Raw genomic sequence first — 14,956 nt, 5'->3', positions numbered from 1 at the left:
GAAAGAGATACTAAACAAAATGCAGACCTTCAGTTTGGGGAAAATTTTAATTTGCGACATCGAAACCATAAGCAATATAAATATTTCTACAAAGATTAGAGTTGTTTTTTAAAACTTCATATAGGGGTGTAATCAATCATTGTGGGTTTACGTAGAGACCTTGAAGCTATGAATAGTAATGTTAAGAAATTAACATGCATAAAATCAAATAGTTTGTTCCTAACTTTAGATAAAAGTGTATATATTTGAGTTGATGGGGGCGGGGTGTGGAAATCAGGCTAGTGGAACAGAAATTTCTTTTTAGGCTCATAGACAGGACCAGAAATGTCAGCTCAACCACTCTTTTTAAAGCAGTAAAATTATTTTGTGTTGTGCGTTATTCTGCACTTTGATAAATCCCAGCATTTCCAAAAGGATTACAGTGTAATTTTATATCAAACCATAAGCTTTTACATGAAATGGTGATACATTTTTTTCAGTTGTTAAGTGGCAAAGCTGAAGAGCAGTCGTTACTTTTAAAGAGAAGAAACTTTGAGGGAGGATGTATGTTTATAAGAATTAATTTGTGTGCGCAGCTGTAGTTTGCTGCATTACGTGAATAGCACTGCGTCAGAGCAGGGCTGCTTGTCGAAAGAGCATGATGAGAAAAGTGTTACCAAGCAAGCCTTGTGTTTCATTGCCCAGTTATGTAGAACTGACTTAGTTTTATAGTCGGTTGTCATAGGACAAGCAGCAAGATTTAGTCTATTATGAAAATGGGGATGTTTTTACTCATAACTACTCTTTTGTCTTTTGGGTGTGCTATTTGACCAGGCTCTTCACAATGCAGGTGTACTGGTTATGTGCTTAATTTGGTTGAATAGAGGGGGAAAAAAAATGTTTTGGCTAAGTGTAAAATCTGTTGTTTCAGTTTAGTCTTACAGTATGTTTATATGAAAGTTTTTAAGAACAAGCTAAAATGTTTGTTGCAGAGTTATGATTGTTCAGACTCAGAGCAGATGGGCAGGGCAGAATTGTAATAATTGTTTTTAATTAAATGGTAGGCTTAATTGCGGAGGTGGTGGTAGGTTGGTGCCTGTCTTTCTCTTCCCTTCCCTCCCATCCCCCCCTAATCTCTACTACAAAACAGTAAGTCTAGTATTTTTGTCTGCAGTCTTCAACTGATTTGTCTTATTCCTTTTTCTGTTTACCTTTTCCCAGGCCATGATACTTTTTTTGTCTTAAGGCACAATTAATGTCATAAATCAGTTTAAAAAAAAAAAAAGATTGAAGCTGGTTAATGTATGGGTTGTAACTAAAATTCTGCTTTAAAAAAACATAGTCCTAGTATTTGTGAGGACTGTTTCCCAAAGTAAACACTTTTTTTAAACCAGTGGCATGACTGTATGTTATGGTGCCTTAAGTCCAGATGAAGATTGTCAGGCTCTGGATAGCAATCCATGTAGTAATAGTTTGGACTGGACAGAAAACTAGATACCAGAAAAGGGCAGAGAATAGCGTTGAAGAAAAGAGCAGATAAAATGACTGTATTTCACTTTATAAGAGCTGTGGTGTCTTGCTGTGGGGTAGAAAGTGCTATTACGTATTCAAAACAGTGACAGAATAATTTGCAGTTTGCTTTTATTAGTTTGAGTTTGAAATTAAAATACACTTTATATTATCTCTGTTTTCAAGCACAGGACCCAAAATACAGGGTGTTTATTTTGCACCTGCATTTCCATTTTCTTTAATGCATTGGTCTTTCTTGATATCATGTGATTCACAGTTGCAGTGTGTATTTATTTTTTTTCCTTCAAGTTCCATCCTGTATTCAACTCAACATATTTTAGAAATGTAGCATTTTGGAGCTTTTATGGGAATTCAAGAACAAAATTAAGTAAAACCACAGAACATTCCACAAAAAGGCCCTTATCTGTTAGGGACAGATGAGTTGCAAAGGGGTGTTCTCATGAGATTGGTGGGCTTCAATTATGAGAAGGCTAATGTAGTCCCAAGCAGCTGGAAAAAGTTGAAGGATTTGTACCATCTTACTTAGCATTAATTCTATTGAAATTTCAACCTCTTAAAAATTACATGTACTTAAAACCAAACTGATTTTTTTTCTCCTATACATCTCCATAAAGTGAAGATCTCTTATGACTACTCTCAATATGTTGTGAATTAGTATTGATATTACAAACCTATAAGAATGTTGACAGACCATGAATTAAGACCATGAATTGGCTGCAATACCATTTGTGATATCTGGTAGTTGTATTTGGACAGGGAATGTTAAAACATGATTTTTGGATTCAAGTCAGACTAAGTCAAATTCATGTGAGAGAATACAATGATAGAGAAAATTCATCACACTGCAATTTTTTTTAAATTTTTTTAAATGTCAAGTAGTGCCAAAGGACGGTTTAACCTTCCACCACTACCGCTACCATCACAACCTTTAGACTCAATACCTTCATTCACATGTTTCTGTATACCAGTGCTGATAACAATACCATCTGGGGAAGAAGATTTAACTTGGCTAGTGTGTTCTGTCTAGTAGCAGACTTGTGATAAAACTCAATGTTTGTCTAGACTGTGCTAGTGCAGTACAGTTTCAGAACTACCTTCTTAACTCTGTCAGTAGAGGCTTTCTGAGAAAGCAAATTTGCAATTGGTGCTTTATGTGGGGTGCTAGCTCCTGGTAGAGCTATCAGCACTGGGTCTTGAGCTAAGATCTGTTTAGCCTTCCAGTATACATAGGCAATCCTGATGGCCTTCAGACTAGTGATTATGATGCCTACATATAGTTCTATTAAAATAATCAGGTACTCTGTAGCTTTGAAACCCTCTTGTCTTACAGATGTGGTTAGGTGTTGATGTACCAAATCAAGGTAGTAAACAGTCCAAGATGCAGTTGGAGGCCATCCTGCCCTGCCCTATGCTCTGTGAACTGACCTAGCTAGGCCTTGTTCCTCTATCTGTGAATGCGTGACTCATCGATATGGGCGTTTGTGTTGGGCCCATACCAACCTTGTTTAGTCCCACAGTGTTTTGTTCGCCCCACGGAAGCAAAGAAAGCAGCAGATGAAGCCAAGATGAGGTTTGCCCACATAGATGGAGATCATTTGACATTGCTGAATGTCTACCATGCTTTCAAACAAAGTAAGTGTGCATCTGTTTTAGCAGAATTATTTGTAATACTTTGTGCTGCCAGCTTTTGTTCCTGGGTTCCAAGAACATTGAAAGGCTTGGATTTGTTTTTTTGAGACATTCTATTGTAATCTTAGTTTTTTTTTTTTTTTAAAGCATATAAAAAGAGCTATTTAAGTGCTACGTTCCTTTGGCTGGGGCTGGGGGAACAAAACAAAAAACTAGCCGAGAGATCATGTAATAAACATGTATGGAGACGAGTCAGGCTTCTAAGTCAGTGCTGGGTAACCTTGGACAGAAGGAAGTAAGCATTCCTATAATAAGTTTCTTTTCTGACATTAATTATAGAAAAATCTGCGTAATTTCTTAGTAATTTTCCAAGGAGAGCAGTGCAGAAAGTAGTCTGAAATTGGACAAGAATATGTTCCTAGAACCAAAACCTCTTTAATCCTAACTTTTTAATATTGTTTGGAATTCTGTAGTAAGGCGTTGGGATGGATTGAGAGGCAAAGGATGATGCATCAACAAGAAGTAACTTAGAGCTGTATAATAAATTTATTTCACTTACCTCATTTCTGCGTATGGATTTTAGGGAAAATGTATGGTCCTCCTCAGCATAGCTGAAGTATATTTTAGCAGTTTGAAAAAGGTGGGAATGAACACGTGAAGCTAGGAGTTCTTTTGAAAAATGACTACAAAAGTGGCACAGTTTTTTAACAGTGACTTATCCTGGTGGTGAGTAAAAAGATAACTTTTTAACTGCCAATGAGGTTAAAATAGACCTTCCAGTTGCATTTTCCTGTAAGCAAACAAAGCAACAGTTTCTTGCCCTGAGTAAAAAGAAACACAGCTCGGTGCCCCTTTCTGTTGCAGCTTTGATATAGAAATTTTGCATTGAAACATTCTAACTGTCATTATGTGGCAATCCAAAATAAGGGTATCTTCAGAGTAAAAGTCCAAACAAAAGTATTTAAAACTGTTTAAAACAGTAGCTGAGAAACCTCTACTGTAAAGACCTGTGAATTGGAGACATCTGTTGCTTGTTTTTTTCCTATTAGCTGTTTAGTTAACAGGATCCAGTATGTCTTGCAGACATTTTGTGTGTGCGTATTTCTGGAAGCCACTGCTTCAGGTTTCTGGAAACCATGCTGAGGTTACTGATGGATGGAATTATTTGGGGAATAATCTTTTTGTTCAGTTTTACTGTGAAATTCAGTGGGATTGCTGGGATTAGAAGACACAATGTTGTTACTGTCTGTATCTAGAACAATATGAAACATATGGGTCATCTAAAATGCACAGAGCAAAAGGCACAAAGTAATGTGCTACAGTACTTCAATTACGATTCTACTGTATAGTAGAGCTTCAGCATTCATACTTCATTTTAAATCTAGTCTGTGAGACAAGGTGTAGAAAGAAACTTTGCTCAAGTTAGTAACCTTCCTTCTTTTCAATGCAAATTAAGAATAGTATCTGTACAAGAGATACTTTATGTTTTCAATTTTAAGGCTGGTTTTCTTGGATTATTAAACTGACAAAGATTAGAATAGCATCACTTGAAAAGTAACAGAATTGATAGGGAGAACTGTGTTTCTTGGTGTTAAACATGCGGGTGTTTATCCTGACAGAATGGCTTAGGCTTGCTGTCTTAACAGTTTTCTTATTAGAGCTATCAGCAGTAGAAACAGTAACTTGAGAGTACAGAGTTCTATTGCTGATGCTGTATTTTGCCAGTCACCTGCATTTACTTAAACTGCTGTGAGTTGCATCACACTTAATATTAGATTAGTCTATATGGCTCCTAACTGTTACTTGAATGCTTAATGTAAGGAGGGTTTGGTTTCTCAAATAAAATATAATTACGTACAATTTTCTTGTGAGTTCATTGCATGCTACAGTTAAAGTGCAGTGTGCCTTATGTTCCATTACGTTTTATGCTGCCGGTTTGGAAGATGATTTTTCTAGTTGCAGGATGTGACTTTGAAATGTGCAAAACCTGTTTTGCTGAAATACCACACCAGTATCAGTGATTGTGTGTATGCTATGTTGGTGAGGGGGAAAAAGGTTTTTTTTTTTTTCTTGTCCTGACCGCATGCTTCTTGAATAGCAAACAATTGGGGCAACTTAACTAATGGAAGTAACTGACTGAATAAAACTAAGAGCTGTTGTCATTTATAAAAGTTTATGGATATTTTTTCTTGTTCATCTGACTGATCAGTCAGTTCCTGTTTTATTTACTTGTTCTAATTGGATGAAATACTCATTTTTGATTCATGTTTTTTAATGTTGCAGATCATGAGTCAGTTCAGTGGTGTTACGACAACTTCATTAACTATAGGTCCCTGATGTCTGCAGACAACGTACGCCAACAGCTGTCACGAATCATGGATAGATTTAATTTGCCTCGTAGAAGCACAGACTTTACCAGCCGAGACTACTACATCAACATAAGAAAGGCATTAGTTACTGGGTATTTCATGCAGGTATGTGTGTGCTCTTGTAGGGAACATAGTTTAGTGTTTACATTGCTTTTAATGTTAGTATGGTTATTATAACTTACCAAATTTTATCCATGTTACTTAAATCGTATATGGCTAGCTATATTACCGTTTAATCTTTGTCAGTTTGCTTGGTTGTTACTCAAGCAGTACATTCTCTAGTCCAATCTTATTTGGAAGAGAAGCTGTAGGCAGTCTTGCTAGTATCACAATATTGTTTCTGGCACGACCAGTCAGGAATTGACCACGAACTTCTGAATAGCTGAGGGAGTAACGTCATAAAACATTGCAAAGTAACTGCAGTATGTAGTGTTAAAATTATTTCTAATCTGATACAAATAGGGGAAGTATAGTTGTATATAAATATTAATTATATGCAATTTTTATAGAAGGAGAGTATTTTCTTTTGCATACTTCTCAATATTTCACTTATTACATGAATCACAGGTACTGGAGTACTGGAGCAGGTGTGTAATCTCAGGATGTGCTGTTTGTAACTAATTTGCCTCATGAACCAGGATGGGTATGGAAGCCAGTCTCCACTGCTACCTCCTGGATGCTTTGCATTTCATGTTAAGCATGCCCTCAAGCTAGAATGCAGGCTGTGTTTTTTCTTTTTTTTTCTTTTTTTTTTTTTTTGCATAGTTCCTTCCTATGGTGTTTTTTCTCTTCAGCATTCATCCCTGTGGTTAGAAGAACAGAACCTTTAATGGGAGTGAGTCTTCATCCTCATTGACTCTGGACTGTTGTGATAATGTTTTTCCCAGCAAACATACATTCTGATACATCTCAATAATGTCTCTGCAAGAACCTAATATCTCACTTACAGAGAACACAAGCTTGTTATCCTTAAGAGGCTGACCAGTGCCCATGGCTTTTCCTCATTTTTCACTTGAGCTGTGCTCTAGTGGTATTTGAGCACAAAAGCTTACCAGTTGAAAAGGGAACCATTGGTCAGTGCTGTGCAGCTCAGAATGGCAAGCAGATTGACAGGCACGCACTTACCACATCCTGACTGGGACGCAGACTTGCGTGCCGCATACGTTTAAACCCCCTTCCAAGGAAAAGGTGCCTTCCTTAGAGTTCAGTCAGCCAGTCTTTAGTAGAAACATGTTTCAGGGTTTTTGGAATACAGGAATATCGGTGTCAGCAGATGCATTTCACTGTAATGCAAATGGGAGATTAAGGCTGTTGCCGCTTTTAAATATTAAAAGCATTCTAAAAACTGGCTTGCTGTAGCCCTTCAGACAAGCAGGCTAGTCACTGTCTTCTGTCCTTGCTTTTGGGACATGTTTCCTTCAGCTTTCTTGGGGGATGCTTTAGTACACATTCCCACCTACACCTTTAATTCTGGAAACTTTTTGCAAGACAAAGAACAGTTCTGCTCCAGCTGGTTGAGGCAGGTCTGACTGCCACAATTGCACTTTTGTTTGGTAGAGTGCCCTATGGCTTCCTTCATTTGCTTGGACCTGTAGGAGGTCACGTCTGTGGAAGGTGGTGGTCTGGTTTATGTTACTCAGAGTGAAACTCCTTCCTCTAATAGATATTTTCTTGCCATGGAACTGCACTGTTGGTGTAGGTAGCTTTTTGCTCCCTCCTGCTCAGGAGTTGGAGATCTGACTTTATTATTTTTGCTATGAATAGAGTAGTAGGCTCACAAAGATGAAAATGAAGCCTTTCCAGAAGTCTCCTTGGGCTTCCATGGCCAATAGGTAGTTTACTACCTTCCTCACATAAAATGCCTAATTGAATTTTTGGGCTGAATCAAGAGTTAGCTATAGCAGACCGGTTGAAGGCATTTGGAGTCGAAGCCATTTCAGCAGTTTCTTTTCTCCTTTGTGTTTGAGTCCATTTTATTTTGAGTTTCTCTCACTCTCTGACCTCTATGATAGTGTGATAGCTGTTTGACCTTGACTCTGATGACCCTTCTCTCATGAATTCCATCTTGCTTTGAGTAACCTTCAGTAGAAAACTTCTGAATAGAAATACTTATAAAAACTTACAAATACTGAAAAGTGATGTTATTTAGCAGCAGCTGAAGTACTCAAAATGTAGTCTATATGCACATTGTACCCTCTCTAAGCAGATATTCAGGCTCTGACATTTGGCTGCTCTTGTTCAAGAAACCTGAGTAATGAAACGCATACATCAGTTGTCCTCTTCGTACAGAACATACGTGGAATTCCAGATTTGAGGACTTGCAAAGTGTGTGCATGTACAGTAGATAGTCTCTGCAAGTAAAGTACTAAGGTCTATGGGCAACACAGGGCAGAAGTTGATTCTTCAAACTCTTCAAGTTTAAAAATGCAGTGTGAAGTGGAAAAAACAATAGCTGCCACATTGTTCTGAAATAGTTCTCATTGACTGCATTGTTTTTTACTTGGGTAATTTCCTAGGGTCCTAAAAAAAAATCATAAAATGTTACTGTAGAAATTTCTGTGCTAATCAAGACCTGTGGTTGATGTCTGACAGCACAGGCCTGTATTAACTCTTGAAGTAGTACTAATTTGCCTGCCTTTGGTTGTGTGTGTCAGTGACTGATAAATGTGGAATTTCTGCTGGTGACGAATCATTTTTTACCCATCATATTTAAATACAAACTTGAATTCCAGTAAATCTGCCATAGACAGCAAAGGGAATAGCAAAATAGTTTAAAACTGCCAACAATTCTGTGTGTAGAAAAACTTCTGGAAGGATAGATACTGACAAGAAACTAAGTGTCTTATAAATTTTTTGTGCTGTGTCCCCAGTGTACTCTAGTTTTTATAATGGAAAACTTCTATTGGCTTTTTTCAGTTTCTATATCAAACATCAGAATCTGCAAAGTATATATATAAAAAAGAGCGAGAGTGATGCTTGCAAAATCACTAATAAACTGCTCATTGAAAAGAAAATACATTGGAGAAATACTGCTTTCTCAATATGTTAGTGCTAGCCATATCCTACCTTAAGAAGGGAGAGGGATTGGAAAGTTGTACAATTTCAGCACAATCCTAATTTGGCAACAAAACTCAAGAACTAGGCATAGATGATTATTTACTCAACAGAGGTAGAAAAACTACGCTTACCATTTTTAAAGTGTTAATAGACATGTAGCTGAAATAACCGTGTGGTAAAGACAAAGCAAAAATAATTATACTGCAGGAAGTAAGCTACGTAAAGGGTTAAAATTGAATTGGAAAAGGCAAGCATATGCCAAATTATTTTAAAGATGGGTCATCTTCCTCTTAAGGGTTTTTTTTTTGAGACTGATATTACCAGTTGCCCTAAAGAACTTAGGTTTTTATTATTGTATTCCCAATCTAGTAGCGAAAGCAGAACTAGAATTAATAGTTTAAAATTCAAGTTGGAACTTAAAGGAGGAGCAAAGAACTATAGTGTGTGGTAGAGCCACCACTCTCCTGTGAGGTCTTCAAATGAAGTTTGGAACCTTTTTTGGAAGGGGTGACTTAGTCAAACACAAGATATATTGGGGTTGCTACAGAGGATGAAATTAAATGACCTGTGCTCAACAGGAAGTTAGATGTCAGATGATTGGACTACTAATTAAGATCTCATTCTTGCTGCTACTCAGTCTTTGGTGCTGTTTTGTGTATGGAATGATACATGTTTTGAAGTCTTTATATAATCAGGCTTCTACAGTAACAGAATGGTAATAGAAGAAATCTGTGACATGAAGGTGGTCACCAGTGCATTTAATTGTATTAATTTTGCTCTTTAAGAATCGAGAAGAACAGGTTAAAAGTTTTTAATAGCTTCAGAAACACTGTTGTGTGCTCTGCAAGCAGAAGTTGCAGAAATCCAAGCAACTGACATTGTTCCTTTGGTGCATGCCATGCTAGCATTCTTTTTTCACAAAGACAGACAAGAAATGATGGTTTCTCTAAAGTGTTTGTCAAGACTAGCCTGCCAAAATCCATAGCCTTAAATCTAAAAAAGGTTGGATCTCTTGACACTATTCCTGCTTTTGCCCTTTTAATTTGGATTTGGAGTGTTTGGCATGTTTGACTAAAGACCCCTGGTTGGGCCCTCTAGGTTCAATGACATGATAGACAATAAATAAGCACAAACACTTAAAACTTCAGAGGAGGGTGTATCGTTAATAAAATTGTGGCATCCTTGAAACCTCTGTTGTGAGAACTTGAACTAAAACCTTTTCCTATGGTGGCCACTGTTTCCATGTGGGTTTGTCATGTTGATAACAGCATTGTAATTGTCTCCAAATCATCAGCAGGCAGGCTTTCTCACTCTGCAGAGTAACCTGCTGCAGAGATGCATGGGCTGGCTTGGCTCTTTATGGTCCTTTTAGTCATGTTTGTGTAGCTCCTTATGTTGTGTAGTCAACAGCATTAGCAGTTTTCTCCCTCCATTTACAGCCCTATTCTTTCATCAGGTAGCCTAATTCACAAATGTTTCATACTGATACATGGCAAATTCCTTGATGATACCAGGGTTCAAATGTGTTCCCCAGTACCTTGCTTAGTACCGCTACTCACTGAAAAATGAGCCCATTTCATAGACATGCTTTGTATGATTCTGTGGTTTTTGTGGAAGCTCTGGCTTTTTATACTCTGAAAAAACTCACTGGATGTTTGAGGTTGGAAGGGACCTCTGGAGCACATCTCTCCCAAGCACCACGACAGTATATTTTACAGGCAGTGGAATTGGTTGTATGCCAGGGGTTCAGAGGAGCAAGAGTTTATATGCTGCCTCCGGTATGTCCTTGTTTGCTCCCTTATGTCAACTTTGGTGCTTGCCTGAGCCCATTCTAAATTCTTACAGCATAGTGATCTGGCAAGCCACTTCCACCTTCATAGAAGCAGCAGAATTGGCTCTGTCAGCTGTACTGAAACAGCTCAGGCCAGGAGGGAGCAGGAAAATCCAGTAGCTGACCGTTAGATCATTGCTTGCTGTGGAGCCATAGCTTCTGTATGTGTATTTCATGGTGGCGTTGCCATTACTGAACTGGAAATTCTTTACTGATCTGTGTGCCTACAAGCATACTTAATAGAAGCACCTCAACAGGTTAATACTGTAGCTCAGTGTTAGCTCAGAGTCAAAATAAGGGTGACTTACCCTTGAAATCCATGTTCTAAGAAACTTTTTTTTTCTTAATTGGGTTTATTCCAGTCCCTGTCCTTCCCTGGAAATGAAGAGCTAACTGTACTTTTCTGTAGCAGTTCTTTTTCTTCGAGATGCTTGATTAGTTATTTCAGAAGCTTTTTACTTGGTTCAAAATTGTACAAAGTAAACAAGAAATACAACTCTTTACTATTATTATAAATTACATAGAAAAGAAAATTGTATGTATTTGGGAAAGGTAGATAATAAGACTTTACTATTTTAATACATGTGAGAGACTGAGGTGCTAAAGGTAAATTGTATTGATTTTAAATTTAATAGCACACTTTTCTAGAATGAAACCTAAATAAATGAATTATTCTGTTCTCATAGGAAGAACAGAAATGGGTAAAGCAATTAATATTTTTGTATGCATGCTTTAGTTTTGGTCTGAATTAAAGAGACAAAACTTTTTTTAAAAAAGGCACAATCCTACAGCAACATATGTGCTGTGACTGTACTGGGTCTCTGACAGATGAGTGTATAGTCTAGTCTGGTGTGCAGCTATACTGCTATTTAATTTTGCAAATGTTGGATTGAGTTGGATGAAATGAAGCCTAAATCGTTACAGACAGTGCACTGTTAATCTCCATTTAAAAGAGCCTCTGTTGGCCTCACAGACTTGAAATAAAGTAGGAGTGTAATCTCTAAAATCTTGGTTGAAAAGATTTGCAGACTATTGAAATACTTTGTTCTACTCCTAAAACATGGTCTGGATATTAATGTCATAAAATATGAGAGAAGAACGCTCAAAATAACTAACTTGTTACTAAGGAGATACTCTGATTTTAAATTTGAGGTAACTATTGTTTTAGAATTCCTGGGGTTTTAATCTGATAGATGGAATTTACCTCTGACTATGCAAAAAAAAGTTGGAGATACACCTAGGAATTAAGAGAACAAGGAAGCACACAGTATATAGTAAAGGAAAGCAGCTAATGATGATCTGATTAAAAATGTCTTTTGGACATCTTTCAGCCTTGTCTGTCCTGCATAATCTTTTTACAGTGTTTTTGTGTGTGTGTGTATAGGTAATGAAATAAGTACTGAGGACGTATTGAAGTACCGGTATCAAAAGATTGATTTTAGTTACCTGTTCTCTTAGATTAACTGTTCTTACAGAGGATATCCTTCTAAAGATAACTGTCTGGTTTACCAAATCTTAATGAGCTAGGTATCAGAGCATCTTGGCGAGGTAGGCATTATTCCCTTTCATAGAGCAAGAAGCTTGGTCAGAGGGAGGTTGATTTTTTTTTTTTTACCAAAGTCACAGCAGAAGTGTGGTACTGAACCTACATTTTCCAGCTCTGAAGGTCATGCCATAACAAGACTGTTCTTATTTCTGACATGCTAAACTTCCTATTCTTACTGGACTACCGTATTTTTTTCAGGCCCACTGTGTGAGAGGATTTGCAGAATAATAGGTGCATCAGTAAAATTACTACTGAAACACTGCACTAATAAAAACTTGATAACATTACCGCTGCCTGGTCCCACGGTAGCTACTGCAGTGAAGTGCTTGAAGCAGGTGCCTGTACTAGACCACAGTTGATTTTGTGTGATGTTACAAACCTGTCCAATATAGATACTGCCTCCCAGTGCTTCTGTTTGCATTGCTGTTGTTCTAATAATGATTCTTCTCTTTGGGTGGCAACTATTTTTGTATGTTGCTTGAATTGTGTATTAGAATGTACTCTTACCATAGCAGTTAGCAAAACATCTGGCATCTTGATTATGTCTGTAAAAAAAAAAAAAAAAAAAACAAACCCAAAACAAAGCAAAAAAACCCCCCAAAAAAACAAACCACAAAACAAAAAAACCCCCCAAAAAACTGAATAGTTGAAGTGGTCAAGTAATGTGCCAAATCTAGATGAGCTTTGAAAGCTGGGATTGTGTATTTTGTATAGAACGCTTAACAGTCAGCTTGAAATCACTTCATGTAAAAATTGCCTGTGGTAATGAAAGAATGTCTTTTTACTTAGGTGGCACATTTGGAACGAACAGGGCATTACTTAACAGTAAAAGATAACCAGGTGGTGCAGTTGCATCCCTCCACTGTTCTTGATCATAAACCAGAATGGGTGCTCTATAATGAATTTGTCCTTACAACAAAGAATTACATCCGGACATGTACAGACATCAAGCCAGAATGGTAAGCCAAAAGCCTTAACACAGTCATGACCTACTGTAAAGCTCTTCTTTCTCTTTTTCCTTTTTTAAATTGATGTAATTCTTTTCACTTTTCCCGAAGCTTGTCTTATTAAAATGGTTTGGGGAATGGCAAGGGCATGGGCTTGAGATCTTGCAGATGATGAAAGGTTTTTTTTGTAAATACTTGTTTCTGCTTGTGGGAGTTGGGTGTAAAACTTGGGCGCCCATGCTCTATGTGCAGAGAGATGCTTGACTTAAAAACAGTTATTTTAGTAAGTCTGTTGGGAAGGAGCTGCTTGGAAATGCTCAGTTTGGGGATGTGTCCTAGCACCCACTTCTCTACCTAAGTTAAGAGATACCGGTAGGTGCCTCTGTGCTCAAGATCTAGGACCTCTCTTGGCAGTAGGTGTCTGTAATTCTTCTGGAAAGATCTGAACAGAATTCAGTGCTTTGTTAAAATATTGAAGGAAAGAAGTGGGAACACTGGTATAACCTGCCTTGTCATAATATTTACTACTCAACAGAGTGCATATCGAGGAAATCAGAGGCCTGATCCTCTGCAGACAGAGATCTGAATAGTCTTGCCTGTTTTTAAGGCTGTACTTAACTGCCAAATTGTGAGCTTTGGGGGCATGGGAGGCTCTTCAGCTGTTGTTGAAATTGTGCTGTTGTACAAGGAGGAGTTTAAAGATTCGTAAGCCAGAAAACGTAGCATATGTATATTGTCCGTAGTACTTTAATGGAAAAATATGTGCTTGAATCCTTCCTTAGAAATCTTATTCAGAATGAGCGCTGTGTAGCCTAAAGCAGCATCCTGTGGCCTTGGTTGCATTTTTAAGCTTAAAAGAGCTAAGACTGAACTGTGCTTTTACACAAACCAACACTTAAGTGGACTTCTCTGTCTTGTGGACTTTGGCATTAATTTAAGCGGCTGTTTGACTGTATGGGCTACTCATTGGCAAAGACCGCAGCAGCAGCGTGGGTCTGTAAGGGACACATGGCTGAACAGGAGCATCTTGCGGGACTTTGTGGGACTGAGATTTAAATGTGCATGTGTGTAAACTTTCATTGATCATTCAATCGAAGAATGAGCTAGAAATAAGGGATAATCTTTGTTTCCCTCAGTTGTAGAATTTCTGTAGGATGCATCTTCAAGTTTGAGTATTGGTAACAAACTTTTCCTTTTTTGACAGGCTGGTGAAAATTGCCCCTCAATATTATGACATGAGCAATTTTCCACAGTGCGAAGCAAAGAGACAGTTGGATCGCATCATTGCCAAACTTCAGTCCAAGGAATACTCACAGTACTGAATTTATGCTTTGAACTGAAGTTATTCAGAGGACAGCTTTAAGAGATGAAAGAATTCAAAGTTCAAGTTGTGCTCTTCACTTTGGTTCAATAATGGCCTTTATTTGAAAGCTTTTTAATTTTTCTTTACAGTAAATATTCCATTCTGATTTCATAAATTAAACATTTATGCCTCCCTTTTGTGTTGACACTGTAGCTCATACTGGAAAAGCTGATCAATGTTTTGCAGTTTATTGAAAGTAGTTCTATATATAACAATGTTATAAGCATTTCTTTAGAAATGGTTGAAAATGCTTCTAAAAATGTGATTATCGACCATGGTATGCATGATCGTTGTAATTGTTGACATTCCTTTTAGAAGTTGTGAAATGTTACAACTTGTGCTTATGTAGACACAATCTTCAGCTTCAGTACAAAGGTACTGACTTCAATAAAGTCTATTTATACTAATTTTTTGCCACAGTATGTCAGTATTTCTATTGTTTTGATCAAAATGTGAGAAGACATTTAGTCTCCTGTTGAACTGCTGTTTTATTGCCATGGCAGTAGGTTAATATTTTAAAAGTGTGGATGCTTAAGCAGCCCCGTTAGGGTGCCATCAATATCATACATAGAACACTGATCCCTTGCAAACTTGCTTAAATTATGTTGGAAATTGTTCTAAAAACAAAATGCTTGCAGAATGTTTTGGAGAATGCTTTCTTCAGGCATCCTCCTGGATATTTCTTGGACAGAACTGTAGTATTGT

General features: G+C 37.4%; 1 protein-coding gene across 1 annotated transcript in view; it reads left to right on the top strand.

Annotated features, from left to right (window-relative positions):
* The window catches only part of DHX15 (DEAH (Asp-Glu-Ala-His) box helicase 15), a 40,934-nt gene extending 26,276 nt beyond the window's left edge, over nt 1–14,658 (top strand). The window contains exons 10-13 of the mRNA XM_010287327.1: nt 2,963–3,141; nt 5,422–5,612; nt 12,731–12,900; nt 14,093–14,658. Of these exons, the coding sequence (XP_010285629.1) occupies nt 2,963–3,141; nt 5,422–5,612; nt 12,731–12,900; nt 14,093–14,210 (658 nt within the window). The 3' untranslated portion in view covers nt 14,211–14,658. The remainder of the gene's footprint in view (nt 1–2,962; nt 3,142–5,421; nt 5,613–12,730; nt 12,901–14,092) is intronic.
* Nucleotides 14,659–14,956: the final 298 nt, after the last annotated feature.

This window comes from Phaethon lepturus, unplaced genomic scaffold, assembly GCF_000687285.1.
Source record: "Phaethon lepturus isolate BGI_N335 unplaced genomic scaffold, ASM68728v1 scaffold17365, whole genome shotgun sequence".
Taxonomy (NCBI): domain Eukaryota; kingdom Metazoa; phylum Chordata; class Aves; order Phaethontiformes; family Phaethontidae; genus Phaethon; species Phaethon lepturus.
The sequence above is the reverse complement of the archived record's forward strand: the minus strand, read 5'-3'. Positions and strand labels throughout refer to the sequence as shown.